This window comes from Cervus elaphus, chromosome 5, assembly GCF_910594005.1.
Source record: "Cervus elaphus chromosome 5, mCerEla1.1, whole genome shotgun sequence".
In the NCBI taxonomy this organism is placed as follows: Eukaryota; Metazoa; Chordata; class Mammalia; order Artiodactyla; family Cervidae; genus Cervus; species Cervus elaphus.
This window is the reverse complement of record NC_057819.1, coordinates 123,269,055-123,285,744: the sequence shown is the minus strand read 5'-3', so window position 1 is coordinate 123,285,744 and position 16,690 is coordinate 123,269,055. Positions and strand designations below refer to the sequence as shown.

At 58.0% G+C, this 16,690-nt stretch overlaps 2 protein-coding genes across 10 annotated transcripts; one reads left to right on the top strand and one right to left on the bottom strand.

Annotated features, from left to right (window-relative positions):
• Positions 1 to 2,140: 2,140 nt before the first annotated feature.
• Positions 2,141 to 13,037, bottom strand: TEPSIN (TEPSIN adaptor related protein complex 4 accessory protein). Of its 9 annotated transcripts, none has more exons than XM_043905243.1 (14): positions 12,858 to 13,037; positions 11,067 to 11,139; positions 10,646 to 10,737; positions 10,380 to 10,473; positions 8,296 to 8,363; positions 8,063 to 8,141; positions 7,876 to 7,947; positions 6,860 to 7,063; positions 6,129 to 6,344; positions 5,714 to 5,891; positions 5,488 to 5,601; positions 5,284 to 5,362; positions 4,965 to 5,099; positions 2,141 to 4,011 (listed from the first exon to the last, which is right to left on the bottom strand). In XM_043905243.1, the coding sequence occupies exons 1-14, from the start codon at positions 12,903 to 12,905 to the stop codon at positions 3,451 to 3,453; spliced, it is 2,013 nt and encodes a 670-aa protein (XP_043761178.1). In that variant the 5' UTR covers positions 12,906 to 13,037; the 3' UTR covers positions 2,141 to 3,450. The 9 variants fall into 9 exon arrangements, with proteins under 9 accessions (XP_043761178.1, XP_043761179.1, XP_043761180.1 ...); XM_043905244.1 differs by having other exon boundaries at positions 5,714 to 5,888; XM_043905245.1 differs by having other exon boundaries at positions 6,150 to 6,344.
• A 176-nt stretch (positions 13,038 to 13,213) lies between these two features.
• On the top strand, positions 13,214 to 15,132 carry NDUFAF8 (NADH:ubiquinone oxidoreductase complex assembly factor 8). The gene is made up of 3 exons (XM_043905253.1): positions 13,214 to 13,353; positions 13,517 to 13,627; positions 14,883 to 15,132. The coding sequence occupies exons 1-3, from the start codon at positions 13,270 to 13,272 to the stop codon at positions 14,910 to 14,912; spliced, it is 225 nt and encodes a 74-aa protein (XP_043761188.1). The 5' UTR covers positions 13,214 to 13,269; the 3' UTR covers positions 14,913 to 15,132.
• The last annotated feature ends 1,558 nt before the right edge of the window (positions 15,133 to 16,690 follow it).

The following is a 16,690-nucleotide window of genomic DNA, read 5'->3' as shown; positions in this document are numbered from 1 at the left end:
GCCCGCGGGCCATGGAGCACGGGCTCAGTTGCTCCATGGCATGTGGAATCCTCCCGTACCACGGACGTCCCAATAACAGATTTTAAAATGTAAATTTCCAATCATTTATCACTCGTGTATGAAAATACAATTCAGTTTTACTCAACAGCCTGTGTTCTTGCTAAACTCTTTAGTCATAGGATTTTTGTGGAATCTATGTGATTTTCGACATAAATAATCATGCTTTCTGTGGTTAGTAACAGTTTTATTTCTTCCCTTGTATTTGCCTTTTCCCCCACTGTTTCATTGAAGTGGCTGGTGCTTCCAGGACAACGCTAAACAGAAGTGGTGAGCGTGGACATTCCCGCCTTGTTCCCAGTCTTGGAGGGAAATCACTCAGCCTTTTGACACTAAGTATGGTGTTGCAAAGATTGGACAGACTGAAGCAACTGTGTATGCACACAAGCACCCAGTCCATCCCCTTTACTGGGTGAAAGAAATTGTTATATTTCTAGTTTGCTGAGGTTTTTTTTTAAATCATGAATGTTAAAATCTCTTGCTTTTTTCTGTGTAAAATAATAATGTGATTTGTTCTTCTTTAGTGTGTTAATATAGTGAATTGCACTATTTTCAGATGGTGGACCAGCCTTCCATCCCCAGAAAAAACTCCACTTACTGTGATGTATCATTACTTTTTGTATACATCTGGATTTGTTTTGCTAATATTCTGTTGAGGGCTTTTTTTAAAAAAATCTATGTCCATGAAGGAGATTGGTCTGTGGTTCTCCAAATCAAGTGCACATGGAACATTCACCAAGATAGACTATATCCTGGGCCACTAAACAAACTTTAGAAAAAGCTTGAAATCTTTATAATGAAAGTCTTATATGTTCTCTTACAATATAAAAATTAAAGTACTAATAGAAAACACATTTTAAAATAATCTATCAGGACTTCCCTGGTGGTCCAGGGGTTAAGACTCTGCATTTCCACTGCAGGGGGCACGGGTTTGAGCCCTAGTCCAGGAGGTTTCACATGCTGCCTGGTGCTGTGCCCCCCAAAAAAAGTCAGACAAAAAGGAAGTCTTATGGGAAATTAGAAAATATTTTGAGCTGAATAAATACTAAAATGTTATCAAAGTTCATGGGATGTAGCTAAAACAGTGTCTAGAGGGAAATGTATAGCATTAAAAATGTTTCCATTAGGACTTCCCTGGTGGTACAGTGGAAAAGAATCTGCCTGCCAATGCAGGCAACATGGGTGTGATCCCTGGTCTGGAAGATTCCACATGCCACTGAGCAACTAAGCCCATGAGCTTAGTTGAAACTACTGAGTCACAACTACTGAGCCCGCACTCTAGTGCCCGCAAGCCGCTACTGCTGAGCCCACAAGCTGCATCTACTGAAGCCAGTGTGCCTAGAGCCTGTGCTCCACGTTGAAAGAGACCACCCCAATGAGAAGCCCATGAACTGCGAAGAAGAGTAGCTCCCACGCTCTGCCACTAGAGAAAGCCTGCACGCAGCAAGGAAGACCTACTGCAACCAAAAATAAAAATTTTTAAATGTTTATATTAAAAAAGAAAAAAGGTCTTAAATCAATAATCTAAGCTTTCACTTTTAAAAAGCTAGAAAAAGAAAAAAATCCACAGCAGGAAGAATGAAACAGTAAAGAGCAGAAGTCAATAAAATACGAAACATAAAATCAGTAAGAAAAACAAAACCAAAAGTTAGTTCTTTGAAAAGGTCAATAATATCAATAAACTTCTAATCAGACTAACCAAGGGGGGGGGAATTAATATCAGAAATGAAAGGTGGGACACTATAAAAATTGGAAGAACAACAAAAAAAAAAATTGGAGGAACAAAGAAAGGCTGAAAAAACTATAGCCATATTCACAATGGACCAATTCCTTGAAAGACACAAATTATTGAAACTCATGAGGAAATAGATAACCCAAATAGTCCTAAATCTACTTAAGAAATTGAATTTTGTAGTTAGAAACTTTGCAATTAAGAAAATTACTGGACAAGATAGTTCCGCTGGAGGGAAGTACTGATACCTGTCCCAGCTTTTAGAAGTCTCTACCTGTGCCTCTTAGTGCCGTTTTCTCTCCTCTCTCACACACACATGCAGATAGAAAATGAAAAAGCGATCAGTGCAGCTTCCTGTGAACAGCAGTGTTTATGTGGGAGGTATGACCCCAGGCCATCCCCAGTTCTCCCCAGAGCGACCACAGCCCTAGCTCTGAGGTGGTTGTACAGTCTGCAGGCAGAGGTCACGGGAGTGGGGAGATGACACGGGTCACACAGGGACCTGATGCTGCCCTAACCCTACCCAGACCCTAATCCTGATGGACGAGAAGGTGGGAGGCTGCTTACAACACCCCCCTCCCTCAAAGGGAGGGATCTGAGCTCAAAAACAAAGACCCAAGCAGTGGTTCCAAACTGACCCAAAAAATCCTTGTTTCTGAGGGCCAGGAAGGCAGGGGTTTCCCCAGGGGACCCCAAGGTCAGTGCTCGCAAGGCTCCGTGCCTGCCTGCCTGCTGCTACGGGAATTCAAGTCCAAATGGCCAGTCTCTGGCCAAGGAGACAGCAGGGTGGGGGTGGAGGAATGAGTGAGGTGGCCCTGGGATCCTCCTCTCAGGATTGTCGCCGGGAAACAGCAGAAGCTTGGCTGGAGACTGGGCCTGGGCTCAGCCTGCAGATGGGTCCTCTCCGTCTTCCCCTGGTACCCTTCTCTGTGTGCCCACAAGGATCCCGGGGACTTGGGCCAATTTCAATGGGTGTGGGGTCTCCAAGCTCCGTCACCAGGCCTCTCCCATAAGCTCCCCTCCAGTGCCCTCTGAGCAGGCCACATCATGCTGTCTGCCCCACTGCCCTCCCTTCATCCCTCTGGCAGATGGGAAAAGTGGACGGTGTGCTCAACCCGCCAGAGCAGATGGCCATGAGGCAGGAGATCCGGCACCCCAGGGCCCACCGGCTGCCAGGCTTAGCTTGTGCTCGGCTCCTCTTTCTGGGCCTGTCCTGCCCTCCCTGCAAGTCCTGCAGAGTGCTCGGGGACGCTGCTCCTGGGCCATCAAACCCAGAGGGCAGGCTGTAAGAGGGGGGTCCTGCCTCCCAGCAGAAAAACAGGAAACCCACCTTAGGGGCAAAGTTGAGGAGCAGCTCCCATGGGCACCTTGTTACCGCAGTGGTGGTCTGGCTCTGGCTGGTGCATGGACTAAAATATCACCTGGGCTTTACTGGCGGCCATTCTCATCCCTGGGTGAGCCATCCACTCTAAGCTCGCCTGGCTGGGTAGCTGCTCACACCAAGGCCTCAGTGGGTGAGGGGAAGAGGCCAGGGGAGGGCAAGGCTGACCACAGAGAGGGGAATCGGGGGCTGTGGGCATAGGGGACAGCACAAAGTCACAGGGTCCTGGGAGTCACAGGCCAGGGAGCACACAGACTGCATGTGGCCCAGGCGGACAAGATCATGAGTTTAAGAATGCAAAAGCTGACGGCTCAGAGCTGGAAGGCTCTTTTGCTGCCAGACTCTGTGACAACGTCCAGGGAGCCTGGTGGGCTGAGAGGGGATCCTCTGCAGCAGTCCCAGCCCCCACCAGGCGGGGACAGGCCACCAGTTCCATGCCAGCAAATAAGGAGCTGCAGCTGTGGCCGGGGCCCAGGCTGATCTCTGGCCCTCCCTTTGGGGTGTCCATGCAGAGCAGGCCCTGCTCAGATGCAGCCCCCTGGTCTCTGGAACCTGCCAGCCTGGTCTCAGCCTCCCTGGCAGCCCCAGGGACTGGAAGGGGGCAGCTCTCTGGGGACGTTGGGGGCACAGGGCTGGGCTGCAGCCCTGATGGGGGCATGCTGCCCTTGGGCGAAAACAAAGCTGAACTCAGAGGCTGTAGGAAGGCCTGGCCCCCGGTGAAAGGCAGGGTGTCGGTCAGCAGGTCTGATGGGCCCACACGGGCGGCTGCAGGGCTAGGCTCGGCTGGGGGCCTCCGGGCAGGGGGCCACTGTCGGCAGGAGGCTTCAAAGTGTCTCAGGATCTGAACGAGGGAAGAGGGGAACTGGTGAGGGCTCTTGTGCTCCTTCAAGAATCATAGAGGACAAGGTCCTCCTGGGTCCCCTCCTCAATGTTGCTGGCCAGAGCACAGGGCAGGACCACTGGCCACTCACAACTCTGTCATCCCCCGGCAGTACCGCTGCTGCTCTCCACCAGCTGTCATACAAACAGATGCTTTCCCCCACATCAAGCTGCTGTGTGGCCTGCCAGAGTGGAAGAGCGCCCCCTCCTGGTCAAGTGCCACACAAGCACCTGACACGCAGAGGGAAGAGATGTGTCTGAAGCATCCCCAACCCCCACCCAAGTGTCATTCCTGATAGCTGGACTCCTGGGTCCTTCTCAGGCTTTAGTAACACCGTGATGTGCCCTCGACGTGTTTCGTGTGTGGCAGGTTCACTAGTGCTTTGATGAAGAGCGGTTTAGAGACAGGTGACTAAGGATCTGAACTGTCCACTGCCATACAGAAAACTGGAAGCCAAGAGAGGCAAACAGCAGGCCCCAGAGAAGACTGCAGGTGGCCTCCCCACATTCATCAGTGGGAAGAGGACTCAGACAGACAACCATTTCTGCCCTCCCAGAGTTGGGGATATGGGAGCAGAGCTTAGACCCATGACACAGAGTACAGAGCAGAGGAAGAGAGCCATCCAAGCAGTCAAGGAGGGCTTCCTGCAGGAGGAGGGCTTCCTGGAGGAGACAGCCACAAGGGAGAAGGCACTGCCCAAAAAGCAGATCTGCTGGGCAGAAGGTCGGGGAAACCTGGGGGTCCCATGTATGGGAAGAGGCCAGGCCGCCAACTGCCGTTCTAAGGACATGACCTGTGCCAGCCGCAGGAGCGGGAGGAGGGACACGTCTAGGGAAGGCAGTGGGGGCGGGGGGAGGGTGTGGGACTGCTGGGGTGTCCTGCACCCCCTCCTCTGGGCCTTTGAGGCTGCCCACCTTGGTGGCCTTGTTGGTCACGGGTCCGGGGCTGCCCGCACTGAGCTCCTGCAGCCGAGGCCGGGCGAGGAGCAGGACTCGCTCCTGAGAGAGCAGGTCAGTGCACCCGAGGGAGGCGATGGCACCCAGGGCTCTCTGCGGGGTGGGTGGGCTTGATGTCAGCTGGGTCCCCCCCAAGGGAGGTCTGTGTGACCGGCTCCCTCCCTCCCTCCTCTTGGCCCTCAGCAATCGACCAGACAATCGACTGGGCATCCTGTGCTCACTCTCCCCACTCCCCGTGCCCAGGCACACCCCCAGCCCCACCTGCTGCCCTCCTTACCATCTGAACACACTCACTGGTGGCAGCCAGGTGGCGGATGAGCAGCTCCAGCACAGCCTCACAGTTAAGGAGGCCACACCTGCAGGAAGGGGGCACCACGCAACAGGGCTGGGGCTGTGGGGCAAGGGGCGTGTGTGCAGAGCCAGGGCGAGGGGTGGGGTGAGGTGCGGGGACGAGGGGGCCCTGGAATGGGTCGGGGCTCACTCTTTGACGAAGTGCTGCACCTCCTCTCGGCTCAGGAAGGTGTGCTGCCCCTGGGTCACAGTCCGGACCAGGCTCAGCTCCTGCTGGCAGTCACTCAGGGTCACAGCCTCAACCCTGCTGGGTGCACGCGGGTCAGGACAAAGGCTGGTCTCCCTCACGCCCCCTCCAGGTCACCTCTCCCCCATCAGGGTGGGGAATGGAGGGGCGCCCTGGGGTGCTGGATCACCTTTCTGCTAGGTCACTAGGTGCCCGGCTGGCCCCCGAGGGGCTGTCACTGCCCGACCGACTGCCCGAGTCCGAGGCCTTGCCCAGGTCATCGTTCTCCTGGGAAGAATCCTGAGAGCTGGGACTGCTGTCCAGCTCATCCCAGCCGCCTCCGGCTTGCCCGGGCTGGTGTCTCACTGCTGGAAGAAACATCGACTGAGGGTTGGACCCTTGGGGGCCTCAGATTGGCCCCACGTCCGTCTCCCCAGGAGCCCTGGATAGGGAGACCCAGGGAAGAGCCGGTGGGCTGGGTCCTGGGATGTGGACACGGTAGCTGCCTGGGCGCCAGCTCCAGGAAACACCACCCGAGAGGAAACGGGGCAGAACAGAGCACACCCTCACTCAGGGCCAGGGTGGGGGGTCCGCACAGGACATGCCTGCCCAGAAAACACAGATGCCAGATGCCAGGCGGGCGGGAGGCCATGCAGTGCCAGGGCAGTGGGGACAGTGCCCAGCACAGCAGCGCTCAAGTCCCAGCAAGTGCTGACATTCTTCTTCCAAGCCAGGCAAACGGGACGTTGCTTCTGGGAGAGGCAGAAGTGGAGGCGGAGGGCACGGGCAGTCATCGCTCCCTCCCATATCACGGCGCACCACTAGAACACACATGGCATGGAGCCTGGCCCCTGCGGAGGGCTCCCCTGTTGCCTCTGGGCCCTGACGGGCTGCAGAGCTGCTCGAAGGCGCTGGGTGAACACACGAGAGCTGGGGATGGCTCCTGTCCCAGCTCTAAGCTTCTGTGTCTGAGCAGCCGGGATCCTGGGCAGACCCCACCTCTCGTGGGGCCGTAATACCTGAGCTCCCACCAAGAGCAGGCTGACAGAGAACACTGGACATGGGGGTCAAGGCAGGGCTGCCCTACGCACACCGCCGCAGAGGCTGCAGGGAGCCGAGTCTTGTGGGCAGCTGGCTCTGCAAGCTTGTCACGTGCTGGTTCTGAGAGGTGTCTCGGGACCTGCAGGGTGGGGCTCCTGCCCCCTGCCCCCACCATGGGTGCACTGCTTTCTTCTTCCTCCCTCGTCTGCTCCCGCCCAGCCCCAGCAGGTGACTGGAAGCCCAGGGCCCGGGGAGGGGGAAGCCAGCGCCCCAAGGGAGGAGTCCAGCTCGATACCTCTCGCTCCTGGGCTGGCCACGGGGAGAGGGCTCCCGGAGGCGGGGGTGCCGAGGCTGGCTGAAGGTGTCACAGCCGGCTGGTAGGCGTCACCCCGCTGAAGGGACCTCTGGCAGCTGGGGCTCTCAGGCCCAGGGCGCACGGCACTGGCCACCACCTCTGCAGCTTTCTGTATGGTGGACAGGAAGGCTTCGCCCGCGGAGCCTGCAGCAGATAGAGAGGAGACGGCACAGACCCCTCAGTCCCACCCTGTGTTCCCGGGATGAAGTGCCCATGGCTGCTCCTTGCCCAGGACCCAAGAGGTTGGGACACAAGCTGCAGTCACAGAGCAGAGGCCGTATGGAGGGACAGGGCCCTCCCAGAAGCTTCTGCAGTGAACTCACTTCAATGCATCCTGGCCCCAAGGAGCGTGGATGAGCAGCAGCTCATGGCAAAGCTGTGCCCTGGCCCTCCTGTGTCCCCACCTCAGAGCACGGGGCCACCTAAGGTGGCTGTCCTGAGAACCACAATCTCCCTGGCCACTTAGGGAGCACTCACATCCAGTGCTGGGGGCTTTCCCAAGGAGTGCCCCGTGGAGGGTAATCTGGCGGTCACCCCCAATTTAGGAACAGGTGGGCTCTAAGGCCAACCCACTTTAGGAATCATAAGTGCCGAGGAACTAGGAGCCATGGATGGAGTGGCCAGCATATCAGCTGGACCTGGCCCAGAGCCCATGAGAGGCTCACACGGCCCTGAGGGGCTTCGGGCTCTCCCCGCAAGCAGGGCCGGCACCACGCCAGCTCCAAGTCAGCTCTGTCACAGCTGGGACCACCGCCCTCTGCGCTCGGCTCCCTGAAGGAGCCCAGGGCTGACATCCCAAGTGCGGGGCTGACCCTCAGCCTGGCTTCTCACCAGTCAGGTGAGGAGAGCCGACTGCACCTCCCCAGCCGCCCCAGGGTGGCAGAGAAGTCAGTGGGGGGCACACAGGCCCACCCGCCCCTCGCCCTCAGCCGGGCCCCAGGCCCTGCAGCACTCACCTGTGTGACCCCGCTCCTTGCTGTAGCCGAAGCCCTGCAGGGTGCTCTGGGGCCTGGACTGGGAGCCCATGCCTGCGGGGAGGCCCACATCAACAGCAGCGGGGACCCGGCCCTCAACCCCGGACATTTGGGGGAGGAGAGGCCCGCCCAGAGTAACCCAGTGACAGGGCTGGGTGTACTTGCGTACCTGCCGGAGGCAGGGTCCTGGGAGGCTGGGAGGGAGGCAGAGGTGACAAGGTGTCCGAGTACAAGGCAGCCCCCAAGTCCTAGACGAGGCAGAGGGCACTCAGCACCAGACACCCGTGGTCCCCCCACCCCTCCTTCTCCCCTGAGGGCCACTCAGGGGCTCCGTCTTGCAGAAAGAGTGGAGCCAGGGCCCTGCGCGGGGAGAGCAGGGAGTGACCTGGGTCCTGGGCTCACCTGGGCGGCCGCCCGCACCTTCTGGTATAAGCTGTTCCCGTGGAGAGGATCCGGGGGCCCCGCGAAAACTGTGGGACAAATGGGAGAAGAGCTGAGCTGGGCAATGCCAACCACCCAGCCTCAAAGCCCACACCCGACACAGGTGGTGAGCCTTGGCCTTGCCCAGCCCCCCTTGAAGCCCTCAGCTCAGCCCCCTCAACCAAGTCCCTGGGGGCTTCCTAAAGCAGAGGCATTGCCTTCCCAGGCGTGTGGTAGCTGTGCCCTCACAGCCCCTCGGTGCCCCCTGGCCCACACCTCCCACACCCACAGCTGTGAGGCTGCAACTCAACCTCCAGAACACCAGGGCCACGTCAATGTACCACTCCTTATTACGGCCTGAAAGGTCTCCTGCTCGTAAAGCTTCAGCTGTGGCCCATCAGATAACTTGTGTCCGCTAAGTCCCTTCAGTCGTGTCTGACTGCAACCCCAGGGACTATAGCCCAGCAGGCTCCTCTGTCCATGAAAGTTTTCAGGCAAGAATACTGGAGTGGGTTGCCATGCCCTCCTCCAGGATATCTTCCCAACCCAGGGATCAAACCCATGTCTCCAGCATCTCCTGCACTGGCAGGCGGGTTCTTTACCACTAGCACCACCTGGGAAGCTTGTGTGCTTGCATGCATGCTTAGTCACTTCAGTCATGTCCGACTCTCTGCAACCCTACGGACCATGGCCTGCCAGGCTCCTCTGTTCATGGGATTCTACAGGCAAGAATGCTGGGTGGGTTGCCATTTACTTTTCCAACCTGGGAAGCTTATGTCTCATTAAATCTCGCTGGCTCCTCTTGCCTTAGGGCGCTGAGACCAGCCAGGGCAGGGTACCTCCCCAACGTCCTGCCACAGCTCCCACCCTCCTTGTGGGAGTCACAGGGACCCCCCGCCAGGCCCCCAAAGTTGGGCCACCCCTCCCCCCACCTCCAGGATCAGCTCCTCTCACAGCCCCGTCTATCTGGGCACTCGTCCTCTGAGCACAGTGCTCAGAGCTAGAGAGACGTTGGTGCTAATAGAGAACCACGGTCCCCCTCTGCTTCCTCTGCCCTCTTCAGAGGCCAGGACAGAGGTGAGGCCCAGCACTGGCCACAACCATGTGAGCCGCGCAGCGGGACAGGCCCATTCTGACCCTCCGGCTGGTGAGGATGAACCAACCATGCTGCTTCAGTGCACAAACTCCAGGGAGCTGGGCTGTGACGAGAGTGTCCCCAGCCCCCTGGACGCCTCTGGGCATCTGCCAAGTAATGGTCTGTGCCCCCTCCGAGGCCACTCCCTGTCTCCAAGGCACCCGCATGGACCCCAGGGCCCACGGGCAGCCCAGCCCCGGCCTGGCCTCAGCGCGCCTGCAGTAAAGGGAAGACAGTGGATTCGGGGTGCGGCAGGGTGGAATGAGTCCAAGCACCTGGTGGGTGGGGCTCACTGAACTGCTGAGGGTCTCCGACAAGCAAGCGGTAGACAGAGGACTCAGTCTCCTCCGTGGCTGCCCTCTCAGGGACAGCTTGGCGGTGTGGGTTCTGGCCTGAAGGCCAAGGCCTTCCTGTTCCATTTGCCCCACTCAAGAAGACCTCAGGCCACATTCCCCCCACCAGTTCTTATTAACAAGAGACTCAGGAACACCTCTGACCCAGGGGCAGGTAACAGACAGGGCTCTACCCCAGACTCACCTGTCACCTGGATCACCACAGGCCAGGGTCCCACGTCTCCCAACAGCCTCACTAGTCTGATCCCCCACCCTCCCAGCCCTTCCAAGAATGGAGGGCTTCCTAGGGTCCGAAGGAGCAGCCCTGGGGAGAACAGGGAACCCAAAGCAGGGACAGACAGGAAAGGTCCAGGCCACTAAGACAGAGCACGGACAGACACCAGTCATTCTGCGCCGTGTGCTGGCCTGGCCTGGCCGGGACTGGGGGAGGAACTGGCAGTGAAGGACAGTGTGGACAGGGCACAGAGGGGCGCACAGGTACGGGGCAGGGAGGCAGGGGCTCGGGTTAAGGGATCTGGCCGAGACCTGCCCTGGCCACCTTCCTCCCTGCGCCTCCCATGGGCAGTGCTGGCCCGTACCTGCGGCCTCCTGGATGAAGGCAGGGTTGCGCTTCAGGATGAGCAGGAAGGATGAGGAGCCGTGACCACACAGGTGCAGCAGGATCTTCAGCACCTGGGGGAGCAGGGACGGGGGGTGGGGCAGAGCTGGATCCACAGAAGGGTGCCCCACCCGACACAGCCCCCCGACGCCCCCAGCTCATCCCTCCCCTCCAGCCGCACCACCAGGGGCGGGACGGGGCCCTGACCTAACCCCCGCGCAGACCTCTGGAGCCGCTCGGACTCACCTTGAGCTTCACGCGGCCAGAGCCGCTGTGCAGACGGTTCAGCAGGTACTCCAGGAGACACTGGCTGCTGCCCAGGGATTCGTGGGAGATCTCTGGGAGCCGCTCAGTTAGGGAAGGGGCGAACTAACCCCGGGCCACACAATGCCCTGGCCAGGTAGAGAAGCGGGGCCTTCCTGCCATCAAACTCCTCAGTGTGGTCCCCTCCACCACAAGCACCCACCCCAGGCCCTGGTTTCAGGAACACCCAGCTTCTAGGGTCTCCTGAGCCTCATGTCATCAGTAGGGTGGCTTTCAGAGCCCACACACCTAGCTGCTATAGGAAAGGAGCCAGGGCCTCCTCAGGGTAGGAGAAGTCCGGGACCCTGGGAGATGGGGTAGGAGAGCCTACAGGGCCCCCAGATGTATCCACAAGGAAGGATACTGGCAATCTCCTCAAACAGGTAACCTGGACACGGGACATCATCATCTGACGTTCCCTTCAGGAGAATCGGGAGCTGAAAGGGAGCGAGAGCCCAGCCCACAGTGAGTGGCCACAGGAGCCCTCATTCTTGGGGATCCGTTTCCACACAGCTTATAGTTGGCATGCCACAGGGTCAGGGGACCCAAAGAGGACAGCAATGGTCCCACCGGCCACAGAGAGCCTGCAGAAGCCTCCCTTCTGGAGGCCAGGATGAACGCCTGGGAAGAGGAAATGGGTGACAGGCCCTAAAGGTCACGATTCAGCATGGCGCCCCCCCAGGCCCCTACGCCTACAGCCACACAACTTAAAAGCACCTTTAGTATACCAACTTACGGACTGGCAAAAAAAAAAAAAAAAAAAGACTCCTCGGGTGAGCCCCTGTGACACAATCATTCACCCTGACAGACCTACAGCGCCACTTCCAGGAAAGGATCCCACAGAAACAACTCAAAACAAGAACAACCGACTCAGCTGTGTGTCTCACGCTTATCTGTCAGCACAAAGGTGTTTATGCTGAGTTGACTCAGCACAAAGATGTACAATTTCTAGGGATAAACACCAGAAACACCCATTCCACCTCATGGCACATCTGGGGGGTATGACCCTCAGTGTAGACAGGACAGGAGACCTCAGGTGCAGTCTCTGAGGTGCTGGCCACAGACACAGTTGGCCTGAATGTTGCAAGAGACTGCTTACGCTATTTGTCCACCAAGACCCAGAGGGAAGCTGGAAAGGTCTGCAGGACCATAGGATGTTCAGCACATAGCGAAACCTCTGCTCAAAGAGAACTGACCGGTCTTTCAGCAGCATGAGGGTGAACCCAGCACCCCCCTCACCCTCGCCGCCTGCCTGTGGAAGCTCACAGTGCCAGAATTCACTGTTCATTTTGGCCTATTTCTGGTGACAGACCCCAACCTCCCTTTCTTGACCCTGGACTTTGGACCGGTTCAGGCTCATTTTAGGAGCATTTTCTACAATTGGGAACCCAGACCTCCTACAACTTGGTAGAGTCTTTCTCAAGGACCTGAAGGCCACTCCTTGAAAATGTAACCACCAGGAGGGACAGGGTCCGTCCCCCAGTTCTCACTGGACGATGGGATCTTAGCTTCTGTAACCCCCAGTTATCAGCACAGCAGCAGTATCCCACCAAAACCGCCCAAACGCCTGTCATTTTTCAGTTGAACTCCACCCTTCTGTGCCGTCCTGAAAACGCCCAGTCCTCTCCGCACAATTTGAACTGGAATTCAGGGCTTCCCCCACTGCCTGGACCACTTAATAAAAGGTTTTCTGCCGCTCCTCGAATCAGCGTCTGTTTATCTCGGAGAGCTCGGGGGATCACTGTTTCTTTTTCTGTAAAGCTACTTTAAGCTGGGTAAGAAAACAGAAAAAATTGGATTTTGTTCAAAGGGATGTCACTATCCACAGCAGACCTGACACAGGGGTGGCCTGACCTACCGCCCCCCCACCAAGGCTGTGGTGCCCCCCCAGCCTCGGGAGGGGCCGAAGGGTAGGATTTGAGATGAGAAGAGTTCTGGGATGTTGAAGCGGCCGGAAGACAGGGAAAGAAGCGAGAGAAGAGGTGGGAGGGCACGGAGGGGGACGAAGGAGACGCCGAGCCTGGCAGCAGCCGGAGGACACGGGGCGCGGGGATCCCGCGGGGGCTGTGCGCAGTCAGGGAGGCTGTCGGCCTGGGCCGGGGGCGAGACCAGGAGGCGGCGCGAGGTGGGACCGGGGCCGCCAGCACTCACTCACCCGGTGCAGAAAGCTCAGGCGGTCCCGCAGTGGCGGCGTGGCCGCCATGGTGCCGGTCACCTTCCGGCCCCGCCCCTATTCCGCCAGGCCCGGGCCCCCGCCAATCACTGCGTGAGTCTGACCCCGCGGGCCAATTACTCGCGTGAGGAGGGCCTTGAGGCCGACTTCAGGGAAAAACAATTTGCGCGTAAACCAATACAAAGTCCAAGGACGGCGACAGGCAACGAGCCAACTGCAGGGCTCTGGGAGACTTAAGAGCGGTTCCGGAGAGGTAGAGGCGAGGGCTAAGCCTGACGAAATGACAAAGCGCAAGAAAGGTTGTGGGCGGAAGTGCCTGCCTGTCAAGCAGTTGGGCGCCGGAAGAGGCCTGACCTAAGATGGCGGCGCCCACAGGTGCCGGGAAGAGCCTCTCATGTCGGGGAACGGAGCTGTGTGGGGTCGCGTGCGAAGCCGCCTCCGCGCCTTCCCCGAGTGTCTAGCGGCCTGTGGGGCCGAGGTGCGGAGTCGTCAGGCGGGGCAGGAAGGGCCGCGCGGGGCGGGGTGCGCGCTGGCGGGGGGCGGGTAGTGGTGACCCGGGAGCGGCGGCGGCGGGGTCCGCCCCGGCTAATCAGCGGGCGCGTGGGCCGTGGCGACCCTCTCCCGTCTCCATCCGCCCCCAGGCCGCCGCCTACGGCAGGTGCGTGCAGGCGTCCACGGCCCCGGGCGGCTGCTTGAAGAAGGATCTGTGTGCGCAGGAGTTCGAGGCTTTGCGGAGCTGCTTCGCTGCTGCGGTAAGTGGATGCCAGCTTCGACCGGGGGTGGGACCCTAGGGGGCGGGGACCCACGTTACCCACTCGGGAAGCTGAATTCCTTTTCTTCTGGGTTCGGTGTTGGGCTCCAACAGGTGCTTCAACGGGGCACAGCCCCACACCAGCCGGCGCGACCCCCGCCGCCACGGAGGCTGCCTGTAATGAGGCTAGCACAAGCTTTTGAGGTGGTGCCCAAGGTGTCAAGGTCCTGGGTTCCCTCGACTCTGTGGGTCTGGGGTGGGCCACGATGCCCACAGTCAGTTCTGTTCTCCAGAGGTGCTGGTGCTGAGTACTGGACCAGAGAGGGGACAGTTGGGTCAGCTCAGCAGAATTGAGGGAATCCAAGGCAGTTTCCCGATGTTCCAGGATGGCTGATGCGTGGGCCATACTTCATTTCCGGGAGGGCTCAAAGAACCCCTTGCATCTTCCTAGCAATCATTGTGGCTGGGATATGCGGCCTCCGCCCTTGTCACCAATCTCTGATCTGACATGTTTCATCCAAGATGCAAGTGTCGCTTGGACTTGCTTCCTGCCTCTTGGCAGCTTCCCTGCTTTACTAACAGCACTCCCTCGGGGAGGTACAAACCTTCATCCTGTGGTCAATGGTTGGAAGGATTCACATGTAAAATAAAGATCACACACTCCTGGCCAAACCAGGCTTTTCCCTACCGCCTGTGGTTATTAGTCAGGATCACAGGTATCTGATCATCTATGATTCCTTATGCTCCTTTGCCTCTGTCATGTTGTCCTGCCCCTGGGAGCGCGTCACCGCCTCTCCTGCTGTTTTCCATCGAAGGCAACCTAACCACAGGCCCTGCGTACTGGAAGTTCAGGACAGGGAACGTGGGGGTTTCTCATTTAAAGACACAAGCCATTTTGTCTACTCTGCCTGCACTCTGAGGCTCTGTGGGGGTGCATGAGGAGGCAGGAGGGGAGCCTGTCTCTGGGCAAGTGTTTCAGCATCTCTGACTTAGAGATTCCTTTATAGAAGGGGGAGGACTAAATGGGACTCGTTGCTGGCACAATACCTGGCAGGGGTGGGAGAGGCCACAGAGCAGGTTGAGCCCAGCCCTGGCTACCCAGTGCCCCAACCAGCCTGGCCCCATGCTGCACACCCGTGGCCAAGCTCTTTGTAAGTTTTTGCCAGGAGGTGGCTTCTGGTGTGGTAGTTTTCTTAACTTTGAAACCATGTCTAGCTTGAAAGCAACCCATTCAGACACAGCCTTTTGTCTTCCAGGCCAAGAAGACCCTGACAGGAGGCCGTTAGGAAGGACTACGAGCTCCAGTACACGTCCCTGGGTGCCTGAAACTGATGATCTCAAGGGGCAAGCGTCTAAAACCTCAAAAGCTCTTGGGGCTAAAAGGACTGAAAACACATTAGGCGCGCATGAGCAGAGGGGAATGGGTTTTCCAGCCTTGCACGCCTAAGGATTTGGGGAGAATAAGATACAGTGAACCCACAATAAAGATCAGATCAGATACTGTAAGATTTGTTTCGTCATCTGCAGAATGAGTGCATGGGCTGTGAACAAGCTGCCTTGCGAGTCTCGTTCTTTAAAGCGTTCTCACCAAAGGTATGTCATCTCAGTCTGGCGAAGCATTTAGAAGTAACTGCCAGGTTATAACACAGACCAAAGAGAGAACAGTGACACTGTGAGGGAAAGGTCCGAGCTGTAGGAATCTGATACTGATGGGTTTTTTTTCTGACTTAGAAAAAAAAGTGGGGGTTGCTCTTCCAGACAAAGGGGTGAACCCAGGGAGGGTCCTGTTTTAGGAACCTGGTGCCCATGAGACTTGCTCCATGGGGTTGCCCCACCCTCCCTTACAGGCTCTGGAGTCTGAGCCTAAGTCCATCCTGGCCAGGCTCCTGCCCACTCTGGTCCCGCCCCTCATCCTGAGATTCGGTAAGGCCGCAGCAGCACACCTGCTGGAGCTCCAGGGAGACCCAGTGGGACCCAGGAAGATTCCAGCATCCTGAGCGCTGCCTGCTGGGCGTGTCATCCCAGAGCCTCCTTCCCCAGGGTGTGGAGGTCACATTGTCCTCTGGCTCCACCCAGGCCTGCTGTCCCAGAGCTTTGTGCCAGGGCACCCACACCCTGAGGCCCGGAGCTGTTCCCTCTTACAAAAGCTCCTGCACTTCCCCCACAAAGTGCTGAAACCCCTTATATCTGAGCTATCATCCCAGTGAAACGCAGTTCCCAGGGCAGCCTTGGAGGGGAGCCATACGCTGTTCAAGGATTTCAGGGCTGTTAAAGACTGGCTGACTGGGCAGTCATGTTTACCAGTCACCACTGGAATTCAGGACCAGACATCATTGACATGACCCCCATCCCAGCCAGGGGTGATGGACCCTCAGATTGGCTGAGGGCAGGAGTGAGGAGCGGGCCAGGGAAACAGACTTGCTGAGAATGCCTCCCCTCTTCCCTGTGCAGGTGCCTCCTGCCTGAGGATGGCCTCTTTCTGACCCTTTGTGCTCTCTGCACTTTGGCATCTCTGCTGTGCACAGGCGCTCTGGTCCCTTCCAGAACCATCCCTCCTGGTGCTCTCCTACCATCCTTTCAGATCCCAGTTCACGGGGGCAGGTGAGGCCACCAGCCATGTATCAGGTCCAAGGCTGTGGACGTGACCCACTGGCTGGGCCAGGCTGCTCACCACATGCTGAAGTCAGCTCACGGGCCTCCCTGGCTCCCCTCCCCAAACTCAACCTGTCTTCAAAACTGTGTTTATGGGAGGGAATTCAACCGAGTTGTGTCAGGATGCAGAAAAGATGGTTCCTGCTGCTTCTTCAGCTGTGTCACCAAGAGGCAGTCACCCTGTGTGGCTCTGTATGCTCCACCTGTCTTGGCCTCGGACTCAGGGCTCAGCTGCACCACGGGAGGCCATACCCAGCCTCGGCCCTGGCTTCTTCCCACCCCAGGCTGGGCTCGGGGGGCCCCATTCTAGAACTGGGAGTACAGACAGGGTCCTGTCCAGTCACCTAGGCCAGCCAGGCCTCGTGTCTGCCGCGTGTATCTGCCAGCACAGAGGGTCACTCCTGGTGGCCCG

Coding starts and splice junctions, on each gene's coding strand:
- TEPSIN (XM_043905243.1), bottom strand. CDS start 12,905: ATGGCGGCCACGCCGCCACTGCGGGACCGCCTGAGCTTTCTGCACCGG. Junction 7,064..7,875: donor CAAGGAGCGGGGTCACACAG/GTGAGTGCTGCA, acceptor TATCTGCTGCAG/GCTCCGCGGGCGAAGCCTTC. Junction 5,602..5,713: donor CCTAGTGACCTAGCAGAAAG/GTGATCCAGCAC, acceptor TGCACCCAGCAG/GGTTGAGGCTGTGACCCTGA.
- NDUFAF8 (XM_043905253.1), top strand. CDS start 13,270: ATGTCGGGGAACGGAGCTGTGTGGGGTCGCGTGCGAAGCCGCCTCCGC. Junction 13,354..13,516: donor TAGCGGCCTGTGGGGCCGAG/GTGCGGAGTCGT, acceptor ATCCGCCCCCAG/GCCGCCGCCTACGGCAGGTG. Junction 13,628..14,882: donor GGAGCTGCTTCGCTGCTGCG/GTAAGTGGATGC, acceptor TTTGTCTTCCAG/GCCAAGAAGACCCTGACAGG.